Here is a 19,219-nt window from a genome sequence, read left to right as displayed (position 1 = left end):
CCTTCTCTGCTCTGCCCCCGCCCTGCGAGCAGTGCATGGCGCTTTGAAATGCTGCATACTGCACACATTCTCGCAGGTCAGGAACAGAACAGAGAAGGCTTCAGGTGCTCCCCTGACCCCAGGCTCTATGAGCAGCAGGGGCTTGGGCTGGATCCTGCCCATGGAGGCCCTTTAGCCCACCCCTGATATAGAGCATGCTTGATCCTGCCATGAGGGCAGGGGGCTGGACTTGATATCTCGAGGTCCCTTCCAGTTCTAGGATTCTATGACTGTGTTTTTATTGTAGACTATTACTGTTAAATTAATAGTAAAGTCCTGATTTTCATATACCTGACTGCTAATGTTAACAAATACCACTTAACGTATACATACTTTTCTGTTGTAATTGCAATAATGGTCAATAATAATAGAAATTCTGTCATTCTTTTTAATTTTTAGGTAGTTTTAAGTGAACATTGAAATGATAAAATAAAATATACCAGAGAAAGAAAAGTTCTAAATGTTTACACCAATCAATGGCCCAGTGCAAAAGGGTCACAAAAAACAAACTTCATTTAGTAGCAGAGAATAAAGATTATCCCAAATCAGCTTCCCAAAAATCAGTCCCTTTGGAAGGAAGACAGTTGCAACTTAAAATGCAATGTCTATAATAGATTTTTTTAAAATTTACATTGTTCATTTTGAATTCCAAGTAAACAAAGGTAACATTTCATTCTAGTCTCATTTTTCTTAATATTGAATGTTGGGCAGGGAGGGGGTCAGTTTGCCTTACCTGCCAAAAACCCTTGGGCAACCATGATAAGGTTGGTGGGTTTCGGTTATTTTTTATTTATTTTTTTGCATTTAATAACTATCAGGTTGAGTAAGTATTTCACACTGGTATTTTTTTCCAGTATTCACTGGAGGACAGATCATGACAAAATAGTTAAACACTTATTGAATGTTATGGGAATTCTGTTTAAGTTGGCACACATACAAATATGAGATGATCAACAGCAGAAAAAGCCACAGTGATTCATGACAAAGGGATGGTATACAGAGAGTGTTTTTGGGTGGTGTATTTGATTACAGTTCTAGCAATAGTGGAAAAATCACATTCTTTTTACACAGACGGTATTACTTATGTCAAAGTATTGCAGGCAAAATAGTCAGGGAAATTATCTTTTCACATAAAGTCTCTTGGGTCCTTTGTTTCCATCTAAAGTCCTTGTCCAAGGGGAGGCGACTCCAGGTCCTTTCCTCGCAAAGCAAAGCTCTGCCTTGGAGGACGGCTTTCCTTTAGCTCCCAGGTCACTTCCCAGCAGTTGGGGACGGAAGGGAAATTCTTCCTAAAGAAGCTAAAAGCTCTGCCCCTCAAATGACGTCAGCCTGCCTATCTTACGGCTGCTGCCCAATGGGGAGGGCTGAGAGAAGGCACTGTAAAAAGGAGAGACGTTCTGCTTCCTTTGCTTGCAGCGGGGAGGTGAGGGTTAATGTTGTCAGCCAGCAATGATCAAAGCGATTAAAAGGGAAAAGGAGTCCAAGAAACCGAAGCTTGCATTTGTCAACAACAATTTATCGCAGAGTCCTAAAGGGATTCCAGCGGCATTTTGTAGTTGCAGAGAAGAAAGACAGTAAAGAAAACAACAAACAGCCGCAGTGGAAATTCCTCAGAAAGAAATATTTACGTTAGGCGTTGACATCTTTTTTTTTTCTTTGCCCGCGCCGTATATTGGCACAAATACACATTTGACTATGGATTTGCAGTCTGTGGAATAACAGTAACGTCTTGAGATCATCCACATTAGAGTGGAAATAAATCATACAACAGTAACTACTATGGAGCAGCCCTGGCTTTCAATAATACATTGGGAGGGGTGGTAGATAGATGTTTGCAATGTTTATTTGCAGCAGGATTTGAGTGATAAAGAACTTAAAGCCGTGGTGCTGTTTAAAACTTCAGAGGCAGACGATCAGGGATGTTTTTTCCCTACACTGGTTCACAACTTTTATCTTTAGCAAAGTGGGGGAAGGGGAAGGAAGCCCAGCGCCTCAGTCCGCCCCTGAAAACCCCACCACTGCAAATCGCTCCATGAATATGCAGGGCAGCGCTCATTGAGTCTGAGGGAGTCACGACCCCGGCCGTGGTTTCTTGACTTGCTTGTAGCTGTTGCTCTTTCATGCTCACTTTTACCGTATTGCTCCCCCAACAGGCAAAACTTTCTATTCACACACACACACTGACGTCTTTTGCGCATTTCCTGCATTAGAGAGCGAGACACACACAGAGCGGGGGAGAGGCAAGAGAGGTGGGGTGGTGCTGCTGCTGCTACTCCTCAGCCCAGCACCAAGGCGAGCCCGCGGCGCTAAGCAGCCAGAAGGCGCTGGTCACCCCATGCCTTTTTAAATCTCCAAAGAGCCAGATCCGGAGCAGACTCCCCTCATGCATTGGATTCGTTCCACTGGATCCTTGGCCTTTGAGGAGGAGGAGGAGGAGGAGAAGGCGAGGAGGCTCCTCGATCCTATGCGGATGTAAGGTCCCCGGGCGTGTGTTTTCTGAGCGGAGGCTGTGAAGTAGGCAGGGCTGGTTGTTTGGCTTGGTGGCGGTTCGGATTTGTGTGTGTGTGTGTGTGTGGGTTGCTGCTGCTGCCCACAGACAGCACTAGCGTGAGCAAGAGCCTCGGATCGCGGCTTTGCCTCCTCTGCAAGCCCTGATCCAGGATTATGATCTAGATGAAGGGAAAAATCTGTTGCCCACCCCAAGGGTTTGTTATGCTCGGATTTTGATCGCGTTTTTGGAGGGCTTTGCAAACACGGCCGCCCCCCGCCTCCCGTCCCTTCCTCCCTTGTTTTCCGTTAGAAACACAGGCAAGACAATTCTATGTATTCACGGGGTGTCGCAAGAGCAAAGGCTAAATAATAATCAAAGGTAGCAGCAGTAGCAATAAGAAGGGAGCCCCCACGCTGTGGTCTGCTCCCCCCTCTCGAAGACCTGCCCTCCTATTTATTGGTGAGATCTCCTTGGCTCCCTCCCTCCCCGCGCGTGTGTGAGTGTGAGCGTGTGAGTGTGAGAGTGCCTAGTCCCAGGAAAAGTGAAGCCATTCAACCATGGTGGTTTTTAACGGCTTGCTGAAAATCAAGATCTGCGAGGCGGTGAATCTGAAACCCACACCTTGGTCACTGAGGCATGCGGTGGGTCCCAGACCACAGACCTTTTTGCTGGACCCTTACATCGCCCTCAACGTGGACGATTCCAGGATCGGGCAGACCTCGACCAAGCAAAAGACCAACAGCCCTGCCTGGAATGACGAGTTTGTCACTGACGTTTGCAATGGCAGGAAGATTGAGATGGCTGTTTTCCACGATGCCCCCATCGGGTACGATGACTTTGTGGCTAATTGCACTATCCAGTTTGAGGACTTGCTGCAGAATGGGAGCCGCCACTTCGAGGACTGGGTAAGTGTTTGCGCTGTAACTGCATATGGCTTTGTACAGCACTGCTGGGGATGCAACACCTTCATTGCATAGCTAGATTGCCAATGAATGGCATGAAATGGCTCTGAAGCCTTTCTAGGCTTTGATACACTAAGTCAGGCAATGTTACTGCATACCTCCTGCCTCAGATATATTTTACAATTTTGGGGGGATGGGGGAGAGGAAGAACCATAGGATATGAGTAAAAGGTGGAAGCTACTGAATCCAGCCTCCGAAATGTCACTGTCTAAATGGGGAACAAGTCTAGTTGCCCCTATTATACTAAAACACACACACACACACACACACACACACACACACACACACACACACACGAAGACAAACCCCTAGTGCATCCAGGAGTAATAATGCAGCAAAAATCCAGGTCCAGGACCTCAATCTTGATGGAGGTAGAATTTGGCTCACGCCTCCAAAATTCTAATGCTTAAATTGAGCAAGTATAAATGCTCGTTTTTGCACCGACGGAATCCATACAGCATGATGTATTCTGGCATAGAAAGCACCCCCCAAATCCAGACCTGATGCTTGGAACTAGAGAATTTTTTATCCCAAGCCCCCAACTTCACAGCATCAATAGAGAATATAAATACTCTTCTGACACCAAAAATCTGGACTTTGATGCATTCAGATGTAATAACATTGCAGGTACTTGGTAGCTAAATCCTGCCAATTTTTAGTCTTAATCTGTGAAATTCCACTGACTAACTAGGCCTCATGTTTAGCTGCACCTACTGCCCCTTAAAAATGGAGACATGATGTACCTGAGACCCACAGCACTGTAAATCTTGATCCGGCATCCCAACATCTAGTGGTCCAGTAGTGTGGCAAACAAACAAACAAAATGTTTTTGGAGTTGTGCCTTTGATAACTGTATAAAACACAAACATGTCACTAAAACTGCAACAAACTTCGCTCTACATAGTGTAAGTAATGTTAACAAGAACTTTCACAAGAAAGCATTAGAAACACTCCTCTGAGCTGAGATGTTCCATACGTGACCAGCCATACATATTTATTCTTGAAGAAAAATCCAAGTCAGAGCATTATTTGTTTAGAAGATGGAATAACAACAAAACTTCAGAATAGAAAATAGCTGGCAGCTCATTGGCCTTATTCTAATTTACACGAAAGGACGTCTTTACATCGCAATGACAGTGTCAAGGAGCCTGTAAGTGGACGCAAAGAAGTGTCAGAGTGAAGGAAAGAAGCCTTAGAATAAATGATAATCATGCCCTATTTATTGACTAAGTACTAAGTTAGGGCTGTATAATTTTTCTTTTAATATGAAAATGAATCTTTATAGCTTTATATGAGCCTATAAAACCAAGCATAATTTTCACTAAATATGTTGCACCATGATGCTTGGTATCTGTATTACTCTGGAGGGCTATCAGAGTTGCTTATTTACCAAGTTTAGATGGTAAAACTGGGTATTATGCCGCCAAAACGTAGCTCAATTGGAAAGGTTTTTGCAGCTATTTTGTATCTGAAACGAGCAATGAAATTCTGGCCCCATTGAAATCAATGGAAATATCAGACAAAGATTCATTCCACATTTTTTGGTGGAAGAGAAGAAGCAAGACTTATTTTCTATTTTGATAGTACAAATTCTGAGACTGTGGCTCAAATTTAGTATGATCTTGGATGATTCAGAAGCCAAATATGAATTTTGCAGGGCATAGCAGGGTTCACATTTTTAAGGTGAAATATGAGCATCTAAATGTGTTCTTTGATTAGGCAGTGGAATTTAGCAGAGTAGGCCACAAAATTGACAAGATCTGTCAGGATTCAGGTAGAGAATCCAGGAATTTGTGTTGCTGCATTTGTAGAACTGAATGCTTTGAGGTCCAAATTTTTTGGGAGTAAGGAGTGTCTACATTTATTTTCCGTTGATGCAGTAGAGTTGAGGGCCGGGGAAGTTGTGGCCAAATATTGGCTGATCCAGCAGAATCCAGAATCTATGAGAGCAATGCATTTTTTCATTGTTCTGATGCTGTGATGTCTCGTGGTCTGAATTTTGATGCAGAAGGAGCAGATACACCTGTTTTCTGTTTGAGTATTAGAATTTGGAGGGCAAGGCCAAATACTGGCATGACCCAGCTTTTGCCTTTTCCAAAATCATCTAATGAATATTGCTTTGATCAGTATAGGATAGAATATGGCATTATCATTTGATTATTTCACTTGTTAATATGTAGGGACAATCAACAGACTTGCTTTTAGGACAACAAACATTTTACTCATGTTTTCATTGAGATATAGAGGCTCAGATTGAGCCTGTATCTATTGCTATTTCTATACAAAATAAAAGTAAATACAAACATTAAACTCATTAACAACTTCAGCAGTATTTTTAAAGCCTAGAAAAATGTTCAGTGAAATAAAAAACATGAAGGTGCCTTATAGTTTTTACACCATGAGGAAAATGCACATGGCCTAAACCATTATCAGTAAAACAAATCTACTGGAGCGTTGAAATTATGCACTAACATATCTGGACCTTTAATAATGTTAGAGATGAGGTTCTTATGTTTAATAAGAGAAATAAATTCCTCATTTCAGGTCTGTAATTGAAGGCAGCTGTTTTTCTGGTACTCTTTTCCTTTGCAGATATTAAAGAACAGAAATTGGAGTAGCCCATTTCTTCTTTGTGCCTGCAATATCTAATAAATAGTCTAATGAACGCTCTTAGAAACTATGCTTAGCAGTTCTAAGGTCTTCCCCTTAACACAGTAATCCTGGTAGTTACAACTGAGTAACATGTACACGCTGAGCATATTAAATTAAATCACATTGCTACCGTCTTTTATCTTGCATCATCCAGCTTGAAGCAATACTGTTTCCAACACTAGAACTTTACAATAAAATAAATGTGTCAAAATAATAATATATTGATAACAATTCTTGTCAGCATATTGACAGCTCTCGTGCATTCAGCCTTCACAATCTCAATACAAGTAGTTTTAAACTGTATTTTTATTAAGACATTTGGGTTTTTTAAAAAAAGTCCTTGCTGATTTTAAGGAGAAATTACTGACCTTGTAATATATTTCTAGGGTTCTCATCAAAGGTCCAAAATACAAAGTGGACATTGCTGTCCAATATGTATCTGAAAAGGAACAGCAGGGTTGTTCTCTAGGGAAAAAATATCTTCTATTATGTAGTCATCTCATCTGTTTAGATTGATTTTGCTCATTATACTATAACCATACTGTTTTTTTTATAAGGTGAAGATACTACATATTTTCTCAGTATTATTTCTGTGATGTAGGGTAGACTAACACTATGGTTACAGTGGAAGCACTAATGTGATATACACAAGTATAAAGCTTAGTATCATGATAGTGACTTTTGCATTAGGAAGACTACATTAAACAAGCAAAAAAAAAAACCAATTTTCTTTTATACTTAGGAATACTCAGCAATCACAATATTAATTTGTAACATTATTTACTGACCCAGTGTAGACAACCTGTACATGTGTGCCTTATGGCACATTTTCAAACTGGTGTCTTATTTCAACACAGTAGTCCAGATACTAACAGATGGGAGATTTTTAAAGGATTAAATGCTATGTGTTTTTTTAAGAAAATGCTTGTGCATTTATGCAGATGCTTGTGTTGATTTTTGAAAACAGAACACTAACAATTAAAAAGATGGCTGCTTTTACAGTGATGCATCAATACAGACACAGCACAGTTAAAGTGTCAATTTTACAGATTTTACCTATTAATGGCTACATTGCAGTTTTAAAGAGGGTCCCAGATTGTTAACATTGCACGCTTCTCTATAGCTGAACAAAGTACTAAGGATGGGGCAAAGGATACTCAGGAAGATGTTGAAAGCTTTACATGGAAGTACAGAGGAATAAGGTGTAGACTATCATGTGGAAAACATTCTGTTAAAAATAACTTGAAAGTGTTAGTCAAGTTTGATTAAATTTAGGTAAAATGTCATTCCAAATGATAATAGACACTTCTTGATCTATTTTACTAAGGTTTAATATGTATTAAGTTGTACTTTAATTTAGTATTATAGTCACATGTAAATTAGTAAGTTTTAAAACGGGCAAGCAAATTATTTTTATAGGAAGGCTCATGATGATAATTTTATGGACTACTAGATTATGGTCAGATTGCTAGTAGTCGCGGCACTGGATGTCATTTTATTTGCCAACTTTTGGAGATATATGGCCAGATACTTAATTGATGTAAATCAATGTAGCTCTCTCAACTTCACTAGATATATGCTGATTACACTAGCTAAGGAACTTGCCCTGTAAGACTTGTCTCTTTGCATGAGAAAAGCTCTTCTTGAAGTTACTGAAATTGGGCTATCATGAGAAATTAATCCTTTTGCAGGCTGAGTAACTAGAATGAATGTGTTTAACCAGGACATACCAAATTTTAATAATGAAAGGCTTCCTATTTGCTTCACAGAATATCATAAAGCTATAGTTAAAGGAGGCCCTGCACATTCAGGAAAAAAATGTATATCTGTGTTTGTCTATATTTACACACACTTTTGTAAGCTTCTCTTTGGTTGTAATATGATGTTTCTATCCTTCATTTTCCCATCATTGCTGATTCCCGAGATCTAAAAATGAAGCATATTCTTTTAAAATCACCCTGCCCATTTATCTGATTTATTCAGTGATAGCAAAGCTCCTACTGGAAGCATCATATTTCCTTTAGTAAATGACTGTGATGACACTCATGTGACTGTGTGGCATCACTGCATAAAATAGGCTGATTAAGAATTGAACAGAAACTGAATATCTCATCAATCAGCAAATATGAAAAATGGAATTTGGAAAACTTTAATAGTTTACTTAAATATAGGGTATGGACCCGTAAAACACTCTGAATGAGACTGCTCATGGCAGTAAGTGTTTGCCAGGTCAGATCCATACTTTGGAGCTTCAATGAATATATGTAAAGGCTTCTTGTGATACTGCCTCAAGTTGGGTTCTTAAATGAGAAAGCCCTGATTTTCAAAGTGCTGAACTCATACATCAGTAGTAGGACCTAGTTATCTAATGAGAATATATGAGGAATACAAAAATATCTGAGGTGGAATTCTGGATATGACCAGTAGCAATATCCACTGAGAGTAGCAGGATACGGTCTGCCACCTGCTCTACTCTATGTGCTGAATTAAATGTAAAGGTTGTCCAGGTGCATGCCCCTGGTTTTCTCTCTTTTGTAGTTATGATCTTTTTGCTTTTTGTGTGATACCATAACACAGCTAGCAGGTCTAGGAGCTCTATTACAACCAGTGAATAGTGAACTGAATTGTAATAATTTTAGTCTATGTAAGCAAAAGCCTAAGGCTTTGATCCGGCTCACACAGCAGTTCCAGGTCCTACTCCCTAGCACGTTGCCTGGGAGCCAAAGATGCGTGAGCCCTTTTAACTGCTTCTGTTTAAAGTTGCTTGCGCCTTCCCCGCACCTGTTAGGCAACACATTGCCTGGCAGCTGCGGGGAAGGCGCGAGCCCTTTAAATAGAAGCAGTTAAAAGTGTTCGCACATCCCAGCTCCTTGGCAATGTGCTAGCGGTACCAGGTAACCTGCGTTGCCTAGCAACCATCTGGAAGGCCACAAGCCCTTTAAATAGAAGCAATAGAAAGGGCTCGCAGCTCCTGGCCCCACGCTAGCCCATTGCCTGGGAACCAGGGACTCGCAAGCCCTTTCAACTGCTTCTATTTAAAAGATTTGCGCCTTTCCCGCAGCTGTCAGGCAACAGCCCTGGGGAAGGTGTGAGCCCTTGAAATAGAAGCAGTTGAAAGGGCTCTAGCATTCCCGACCTCCAGAAAGTGTGCTAGCAGAAATGGAAAGGGCTCTCAGCTCCTGTTCCCTGCTAACATGATGCCTGGGAGCTACAAGAAAGGTGTGAGCCCTTTTGACTCCTGCTATTTAAAGGCCCCGTCTCTTCCATCCAAGGCCCCCCCCCCCCCCCCCCGGCTTCCTGCTACCACTTCAAAAAAGTGGCCCCTGTTCAGAAATTATTGCCCAACCCTGCTCTACATGTTAATTTATACTTGTGCCTGATGTAGCCTGAATGATGAATGTTGGCAATAGTATGACCACTATGCATCTTCTCTTTTCTGTTCTTCTCTATGTATTGAGCTTATCTGTACAGAATAGGACATTTGAGAAGCCCAGGATTTTGTTTAGAAGTTTTGCTTCTTAACTACATATTCAGAGCCAGATCATCAGCTTCTGTAAATCACTGTGATCTTTTGATTGTTAAAATCAATTTTTAGCCTCTGGTCCTAATTGACAGGCATGTACGTCACAAAGCAAAACCATCACTAATTGAAAACCCATGTTAGTTTTAGCCAAATTTGAATATGCTGTTGAGGTTGATCCATACTTTCATTCTGAAAGGTGTTGCTTCTAGATCAGGACTGAGGTACTGTACAGTGCTGCTGTGTCTACATTGGCATGATTTTGCACAAAAGCACCTGCTTTTGCGCAAAAACATGCTGCCTGTCTACACTGGCGGGGAGTTCTTGCGCAAGAACACCGACGTTCTAATGTGTGAAATCAGTGCTTCTTGCGCAAGAACTATGATGCTCCCGCTCAGGAATAAGCCCTCTTGTGCAACTATTCTTGCACAAGAGGCCAGTGTTGACAGGCAACATGAATTTCTTGCGCAAAAAAGCCCGATGGCTTAAATGGCCACCGGAGCTTTCTTGCGCAAGAGAGCGTCTACACTGGCACGGATGCTTTTGCGCAAAAGCACATCTCTTGCGCAAAAGCACATGCAAATGTAGACGCTCTCTTGCGCAAATACTTTAACCCAAAAACTCTTGCATTAAAAGTATTTGTGCAAAATCTTGCCAATGTAGACATAGCCTGCTTGTGTTGCCTGCAAGGTACCAGTTATATGAATGAAGTGAGTAGATACAAATTGTGTTTCTAAAGAAAGAATGTAACTGTGTTTTATTTAAATTAGATTTTTATTTATATTTTGCTCCTGACTTATTATCTTCAAATTTTATAGTCTGAAATTGCTGAAATGTGTAGAATACTTGTATGACGGGTTGAATCACAGAAATCCCCTTGGGGTTGTCCCCTGGTGTGCTGATCATACCACTGACACTTGCCTTTCTGCCCTCTGGGGCTCTCCACCACCCTGTCCTGCTGAGCTAGATGCTCTGGTTTCTCCTAGACACGGCACAGAGTTAGAATTATCAGCCCCTTTCAGAGCAACACAGATGCTGGACCAGTTCAGTTCCAGGAGGGCTTACCTATAAGGATTTAGCACCCCGGAAACTAATCCCCAAAAGGAGCCAAACCCTCAAATAAATCCATCTTATTCTGTGTAAAAGTTTTATACAAAGAAAGCTCAAAAGGTCCATCCACTTTGTCAATGAGAGAGAGATATGCACTCCCTCCCTTCCCTCTGCCCTGGTAATATTTATTTACATTGGGCTTGATAGTAAATACAAGTGTTTTTATTAAGTACAAAAAGTAGGATTTAAGTGGTTGCAAGTGAAAACAGTCAGATCAAAGTAAGTTATTAGATTGAAATGAATAATAAACACCAGCTAGTTCTGATCCACTAGGGAACGTGTTATATGCAGATTCTTATCCTAAGCAACTCTTCTGATCTCAGGTAAAAAGCTTCAAGTCAGAACTGATCTTTACTCTGGCCTGGGTCTACAGCTTCTTCAGAGTTGTTTGTATCCTCTAGGGGTGGGCCAGACAGTTTCAAAGGCTAGCTAAAGATAAAAGACTGATGCTGTCCCATTGTTTTTATAGACTTTCCTCCAGGGCAAGAAAATTTTCCACACACACCCTATTCCCATGGAAAAACACCAGGTTCAAGATGGATTCCAGTACCAGGTGGCATGATCCACAGTTTGGACTTATAGGACAAACATGACAATTCACAGGTCATTAGTTTGAGTACTGAGTCATTAAGTACCACAAATATTACTAATGTCCCTCATTAGCATATTTAGAACTATAAACAGATCCACACATCATATTTCTAACTTCAAATACAAGAATGATACATGCACAAAAATAAGATATACAGATTCATTAGACTGTAACTTTTAAAATATGTTACATCAGTGATTCTCAAAATGGACTGCAGGCCTGCTTTGGGAAAGCCTTTAGCAGGCCCATGCCACTTTGTTTACCTAAAGGCTCTGTAGCCTTGGAGCCTTGCGGCTCCCATTGGCTCTAGTTTGCTATTTCTAGCAAGGGGAACCGCGGGAAGTGACGGTCCAGGTCACACCACTTCCTGCGACTCCCCTTAGCTGGAAACAGTGAACTGGAACCAATGGGAACTGTGAGGCTCTGAGGCTATGGAGCCTTTAGGTAAACGAAGTGGCGGGCCTGCTAGCAACTTTCCCAAAGAGGGCCTCTAGTCCATTTTGAGAAATACTCTGAACACATGAACAGTTCTACATAAAGCATCTTTGAGTTATGCATATTCATATCCATAAGCCAATTTTCATAAAGCAGAGGGAGTGACAAATTGCTCTGTCAATGAGCTTCCTAATTGTTAGTTAGAATTTCAGATGTTACATAGAGATTATTCTCTACTGTGACCTCAGTGACTACAAAGTTAGGGCAACATAAACTGACTTGAATCAAGCTAATTGTTCATCTGTCTACACTTAAATATCTCCCACTGATGCAAGTGTCCTGTTACAAAGACACAGTAACTACCTCCCTGAGTGACTTTGAGCTATGGTCGATGCATTGAGGTTGACGTAGCCCAAGCATAAATGCTGCATTACTTATGTTGACCTGTTTATCACACAGTGTCCAACACTGATTGATCTGGTCACAGTTGTGAACTCCACACCCCAGGAAAACCCTTTTCTTCTCTTCAAAATGATTGAAGTGCCTTTCTCTGACTGTACAGGTTAGTGGGCACATCTATCATCTCTCCATTGTTGTGAGCAACTGCCCAGCTGAACTGTGGGCTCCGAATTTCAGTCATATTTCTGCTTGGAGTAGACAGGAAATATTGGATCTCCTGGTTCTGAACTCACCACAGAAATGTCAAGCAAATTGCTCAGGGACCATAGGTGAGGGAGTACCATAGAGACCAGCAGCAGGCCATATGAAAGTGAAGGAACTGTAGTAGGCATGCTGGAAGGTCCAAGAGGCAAATCTGGTGTCGAGTCACAGCCGCTTTTGCAAAGAGCTGCATGCCAGACATGGAGACCCCACCACCACCCTCCAGATCACTGAGGATAAATCCGAGGAGCTAAAGCCACATGCCCCTTGCATGAACAAGGAAGAAGAGGAAGCTGGGGAATATGTGATGGGAGGTCCAGCTAAGCCACTAGCCAGGTTGTATTTGAGATTCCACTGCAGTCCATGAACGAGCCTGACACACGGGAAGGAACCTCAAGTAAGTGTGTAAATTTATTTCCCGTTACATTGATGGTGCCCTCACCTTAGCAGGACACAACTATCTTTTTCATTAATTTCTTGCATTATAAGAGGTAGCAGTACAACAAGTAGAGGTAGTTTGTTATTTGCTTTTTATTCCCCTCTAGAGTTAGGCAGGGGGGGCCCGAAGAGAACAGTTAATGTACATAGGGATGTCCCTTGAATCCTCTTGAGAGATCGTGATGAAACTTTCTTGGAGGTATTCTGCAATCCTTTGTCAAAGGGTTCTAGGGATGGCTACCTCTGTGGTAGGATAGTTTCTCATGCCAGTTAGTAATAACTTCCACAGGCACCATTGCAGTAAAAAGGCTAGCAACATATGGGCCTGTGTGACTTTAGGATGCCAGTAGTAACTGTTCTCTATCTGCCTTTGTTACCCTTAGGAATTAGATATCAGCTAAAATCACCACCACCTGTGGAAAATAGTGCCCGTATTCAGTGCCATTGCTCTATACTCATAGATTTACTCAAATAAGCAATTGCTATCTCTCTCCCGATGAGCCATACTCACCATGAGTGGTACTGGGGGTGGCACATGCCCAAGCACTCCAAAGCAGAAGTGTTGATAGGCTCATTTAAAATCTTAGGAGCAAGGGAGGGATTCTGAATCTTAACTTTCACTTTGCATAGTGACTATAAGGACAGTAGTACCTCTGTGTGTTTTGTTTGCAGCTACTGCCCTTGAGGCCTTGAGGGGTTCCTCTTCCACACCTTGGAATGCCTGAGCCAGCTAAGGAGGAGAAAGAAGAGGAAATCCTGCAAGTCAGTGCTGCATCAAACTGTCAGCAAATGGCTTTGAGTGTGAACACTGGAGATAGCATGGAGAAGGAAAGATTAAACAGGAGAAAGACTGGGGAGTCCCAGTAGGAAAAGGAGAGATAGATTCACCAGGACACAATGGGGGCTTCTCTGGAAGCAAAAACAGCTGCGGCAGAGCCTTGTGTACCTTCAGGTTCAATGGTGCTGGAACAGTTTGTGAAGTTTGAGGAAACAGAGCTGCACTCTTCACCCTTACCCTGTCTGTGTCCCTCACCACCTAGTAGAGCTGGGACCAGCAGCCGGGGCCCCACATGAAGGTCTGGGGCACGACACTGGGCCTGGCAGCCAAGCAGGATCCTGCATATGTGGCCTGGAGGTGGAGACACTTTTTATGGGAAAGTCAGTGTATGTGATATACCTTGACTTTAGCAAAGCTTTTGATATGGTCTCCCACAATATTCTTGCCAGCAAGTTAAGGGAATATGGATTGGATAAATGGACGGTAACATGGATAGAAAGATGGCTAGAAGGCCAGGCCCAGCGGGTAGTGATCAACGGCTCGATGTCAGGATGATGGTCGGTTTCTAGTGGAGTGCCCCAAGGTTTGGTTCTAGGACCGGTTTTGTTCAGTATTTTTATTAATGACCTGGATGAGGAGATGGATTGCACCCTCAGCAAGTTTGCAGATAACACTAAGCTAGGGGGAGAGGTAGATATGCTTGAGGGCAGAGATAGGGTCCAGAGTGACTTAGACAAATTAGAGGATTGGGCCACAAGAAATCTGATGATCTTCAACAAGGACAAGTGCAGAGTCCTGCACTTTGGATGGAAGAATCCCAAGCATTGTTACAGGCTGGGGACCAACCAACTAAGTAGTAGTTCTGCAGAAAAGGACCTGGGGGTTACAGTGGATGAGAAGCTGGATATGAGTCAACAGTGTGCCCTTGTAGCCAAGGAGCCTAATGGCATATTAGGTTGCATTAATAGGAGCATTGCCAGCAGATCCAGAGATGTCATTATTCCCCTTTATTCGTCTCTGGTGAGGCCACATCTGGAGTATTGTGTCCAGTTCTGGGCCCCCCTCTACAAAAAGGATGTGGACGCATTGGAGAGGGTCCAGTGGAGGCCAGCCAAAATGATTAGAGGGCTGGAGTATATGACCTATGTGGAGAGGCTGAGGGAGTTGGGTCTATTTAGTCTGCAGAAACAAAGAGTGAGGGGGAATTTGATAGCAGCCTTCAACTTCCTGAAGGGAGGTTCCAAAGAGGATGGAGAAAGGCCATTCTCAGTGGTGACAGATGGCAGAACAAGGAGCAATGGTCTCAAGTTGCGGTAGGAGAGGTCCAGGTTGGATATTAGGAAAAACTATTTCACTAGGAGGGTGGTGAAGCACTGGAATGGGTTACCCAGGGAAGTAGTGGAGTCTACATCCCTAGAAGTGTTTAAGTCTCAGCTTGACAAAGCCCTGGCCGGGTTGATTTAGTTGGGATTGGTCCTGCTCAGAGCAGGAGGCTGGACTTGATGCCCTTCTGAGGTCTTTTCCAGCTCTATGATTCTATGATTCTATGACCTTGGGTGAAGGACTGGAAGCTGGCTGGAACTCTGGGGCTGATCAAGGTGCAGGGCTGGTGTCCAAGTCTCCGAACAGCAGGGAGCCTGGTTGTCAGCACCTCAGGCCACCGGTATGGGAGGGGGGAAATGGCCAGGACTCTGGGCAGCAAGGGCAGAGGACTGGGATGTCCAAAACCTGGGGGTGCTGCAACATACCCTGCACTCCTACTTCCCATGCCAACGTGTAGGTTCAACAATCCCAGGCTCACCTCTTTTTGTAACCCATTACAGGACCTGCTATATACACACCTTGATATTCCACATGGCAGTAGGAGCCACAACCATACCCCATCTTATCACATTGGAGGGATATTAACGACAAGCACAGCTTCACATATACTGCTGTGAAAGTGTTCTTAAAACAAACGTTCTGGGTGATCAGCCAAGACTATTAGAACATGAAATATATGTCAGAATGTGGGTAACATAGAGCAAGAGACATACAATTCTCCCCCAAGGAGTTCAATCACAAAGTTAATTAATGCATTATTTTTTAAAAGAGCATCATCAGCATGTCCTCTGGTGGCCAAACCACGACAACCATAGTGGCCAAACCATGGAAAGACATACTGATGTTTAGCATATTTGTCAGTAAATACAGAGGCAGTATCTCCTATAAATGTAAACAAACTTACTAGTCTTAGCAATTGGCAGAACAAAAAGTAGAACTGAGTAGACCTGAAGCACTGAAACATTGTTCTGTATTTGAGTGCATTTATGTAACAAAACCAATCTACATTTGTAAGTTACACTTTCACAATAAAGAGATTACATTTCAATATTTATATAAGATGAATTGAAAATTACTATTTCTTTTGTGTATCCTTTTCATAATGTATATATTTGTAATATAAAGAAAGAACTGTACACTTTTTATTCCGTGTTGTAATTGAAATCAATATTCACAATGTAGGAAAACACCCACAAATATTTAATAACTTTCCATTGGTATTCCTGGGCAATTAATTGTGATTAATTTTTTAAATCGAGATTGATTTTTGCGTAAATCACGAGTTGATTGTGATTAATCAATAGCCCTAATTATTGCTAATACTGCATATACAGCTCCAAGTCGTACTATCTTCTCTCACAGAGAACTCCCACTGAAATCACCTGTGCCATCTACAACTCTTCAAACACTGCTGAAATCAGTGGGCACTCGAGTCAGGACTTGCCCCACAAGGAGTAAATGAGTTACTATTGTCCAAATAAACTTATAACATTTCTTTTGCATTTGTATTATGGTTTTATAATTTTGTCTTGGAAATGTGAACCCATTGCTTAGAAAACAAAGCAGGAAGCTGGGGGATATTGTTCTTGGAATAATTATATGATACAGGGGCTTCTGTAATGAAGTTCTCTAAGGGTATGTCTACACTAGCCCCCTAGTTCGAACTAGGGAGGCTAATGAGGGTGACAGAAATTGCAAATGAAGTGTGGGATTTAAATATCCCGTGCTTCATTAGCATGTTTTCAGGAGGTTGCCATTTTGGAAATTGACTAGCCTGGAGTAACTGCCCGCATCTATACGCAGCAGTGAAACGGGAGTTCGAAGTAACCCCTTAACTCGAATTAGCCGGTAAACCTCATTCCAGGAGGAGTAACAGCTAATTTGAGTTAAGGGGTTACTTCGAACTCCCGTTTCACTGCCATGTGTAGACATGGGCAGTTACTCCGGGCTAATCCAAAATGGCGACCTCCCGGGAACTTGCTAATGAAGCGTGGGATATTTAAATCCCGTGTTTCATTTGCAATTTCGGTCGCCCTCATTAGCCTCCCTAGTTCAAACTAGGGGGCTAGTGTAGACATACCCTAAGTGTATCTCAGCTTGTGTTGGCTCTTTAAAGGAGTTGAACTCAGCCTCACTATGCTTTGTCTGGTGCCTCCCCAGGTGATGGCCTTTGAGGCAGGAAAACAGGAATTTGCTTAGTTTAGGCCATGTCTACACTACTATTTATGTTGACAAAACTTACATTGCTCAGAGGAGTGACCCTCCCCCCGCCACGAACAACCTATGTTTCACTGGCATAAGTGATACCATGCACAGTGCTGTTGGCATCTCCTGCTCACATTGTTCCCAATGCTCAATGAGTGTGATTTAATGATGTTGGTGGGAGAGTTCTCTACTGCTGGCATAGAGCAACTACACAAGAGGTTTTACAGCCACGCAGCTGCATCAGTAGAGCTATGCTGCTGTACCATTTCTAATGTAGACATAGCCTTTGTGGGTGGCGAGAGAGCTTTTGGCAAATTTATAGAGAAAGACCTGTAGGAGAGTCACCATCTGGGAAGAGACTTTATGTCCCAGCCAGATGGAGAGGCCTCTGGGCATCTGCCCAGAGTGAGGGATGAGAGAAGAAGCTTGATGAAGCTTGAGAAAAACGCAGCAGGCTTTGGGGAGAGTGTCTTGCAAGAGAATGGTGAATCTGTGGAATGGGAGAGAGGTTTATTTTGATTTAAATTGATGTTTGAACTCTTGTTGATAAACTGGACCTGAGGAGGGATGTTAAGTGCCTGAGTATCCAAGAAAGAGAAACTGAGATAGTGATAGGGTCTGATGACAGATTGTATGAAACCTGTTGCAAAGACTGGAGAAAAGGAACATCAGAGAATATTGTATGAAATACCTAACTCTGTATAATAGAGTGCTTTCCTACAGTACAGATGTCACTGGCGAGATCAAAACAGAATGTTCAACAACAATTAAACACTTGGATCAGAAATTAGAGTATTAGCAAATTAGGCATTTTTTAAAATGACAGTTTAAAAAACTTTGCACCAGTTACTCAAATGAAATACAAACTAGCATGATACAAAAGAAGTGGAGAATTATATAAAGCACTGATTGCTAGTCAAAGTGCGTGGTTTGAATTACTAGTAAGTTTGGGTTTTAAAGTGTCCTTTCACATTTATTGCTCTTAAAATTAAAATTTTTATCCCTTAATTTTTCAGAAATGTGACTTCACAGAAGACACAGAAGCTTAAATACCACTGAGCTCTGAATATTTGAAGTAGGATTTTCAATACTGCTTGTGCTTAACTCAGTACTCATTGAAGTAAATGGGAATTTTAACATTGATTCAGTGGGAGCAGAGAGAGAGGCTCATTCTGAGAGCTTTTGAAAATCTTTTATTTGACATTCAGGAAATAATAGTAGGGATTTGGATAGTTCAAGAACTGGAATGGATATTAATGCTAGGGGCCATGATAGAAGTGTCTGGTTTGGAACCCATCCCAGATAGGCAGTATCAGAAAGTTTAGACTGTCTTATATCGAGATAATTTGATGATCAGATGCAGTTATTTTGAACATAGCTGGTATCCCTTACCAAGTCGATTACTATGCTGCAAATGAGGAGTCACCTACATTGGTTAGATGACAAACCTAACATTTAAAAATTGAGTTTAAACAGACCTCCAGTCTTGTGGAACCAATGTTCCCTAGAGCCTGGTAGGAATTATTTTGTTTGTTTTGGTATGCTGATTTTTTGCATTAATTTGAAATAGCTGAGGTTACAGTGGAGTGGGTAATACAAGAGTGATTCTGGCATCAGAAGGAAAGAATAATTCACACAGAACCTGGACTCCTGGAGTAGGGAAGGTTTAGGATGGAATTGGGTGGCCATATTTACAACATAAGCCTGGTATCTGCTACAGTAAGAAATATATCCCCTTCAAGGCCTTCTCCAAGTATAATGTTTTTTTTTTCTGTCTTGTATTTGCAGGCTACTGCTTTATTGATTATTTTAAAATCCCTTATGTTCTTTGAAGTGTCTTTGCTTCTGAGAAATCAGGCCAGATTTGGGATAAAAAAACTATGAAGAGTGACTAAGTCCCCTTGACTCTTAATGTAACCTGGGCTCCTAAATTCCTACTTGAAAAGTTAGTTGGACTCCTAAATCACACTCTTGAAAACAGTACTGTTGTCTCCATGACTAAATAACTTTCAGT

General features: G+C 41.9%; 1 protein-coding gene across 2 annotated transcripts in view; it reads left to right on the top strand.

The window, feature by feature from the left end:
- Positions 1-1,448: 1,448 nt before the first annotated feature.
- Positions 1,449-19,219, top strand: part of PRKCE (protein kinase C epsilon) — a 464,741-nt gene continuing 446,970 nt past the window's right edge. Inside the window, exon 1 of one of the 2 annotated variants that reach the window (XM_006125476.4) lies at positions 1,449-3,435. In XM_006125476.4, coding sequence (XP_006125538.1) covers positions 3,088-3,435 — 348 coding nt within the window. In that variant the 5' untranslated portion in view covers positions 1,449-3,087. The remainder of the gene's footprint in view (positions 3,436-19,219) is intronic. The other variant, XM_075925412.1, reaches the window with a different exon arrangement.

This window comes from Pelodiscus sinensis, chromosome 3, assembly GCF_049634645.1.
Source record: "Pelodiscus sinensis isolate JC-2024 chromosome 3, ASM4963464v1, whole genome shotgun sequence".
Lineage (NCBI taxonomy): Eukaryota > Metazoa > Chordata > Testudines > Trionychidae > Pelodiscus > Pelodiscus sinensis.
Note: the sequence above shows the minus strand (reverse complement) of the source record. Positions and strands in the feature narration are given on the sequence as shown.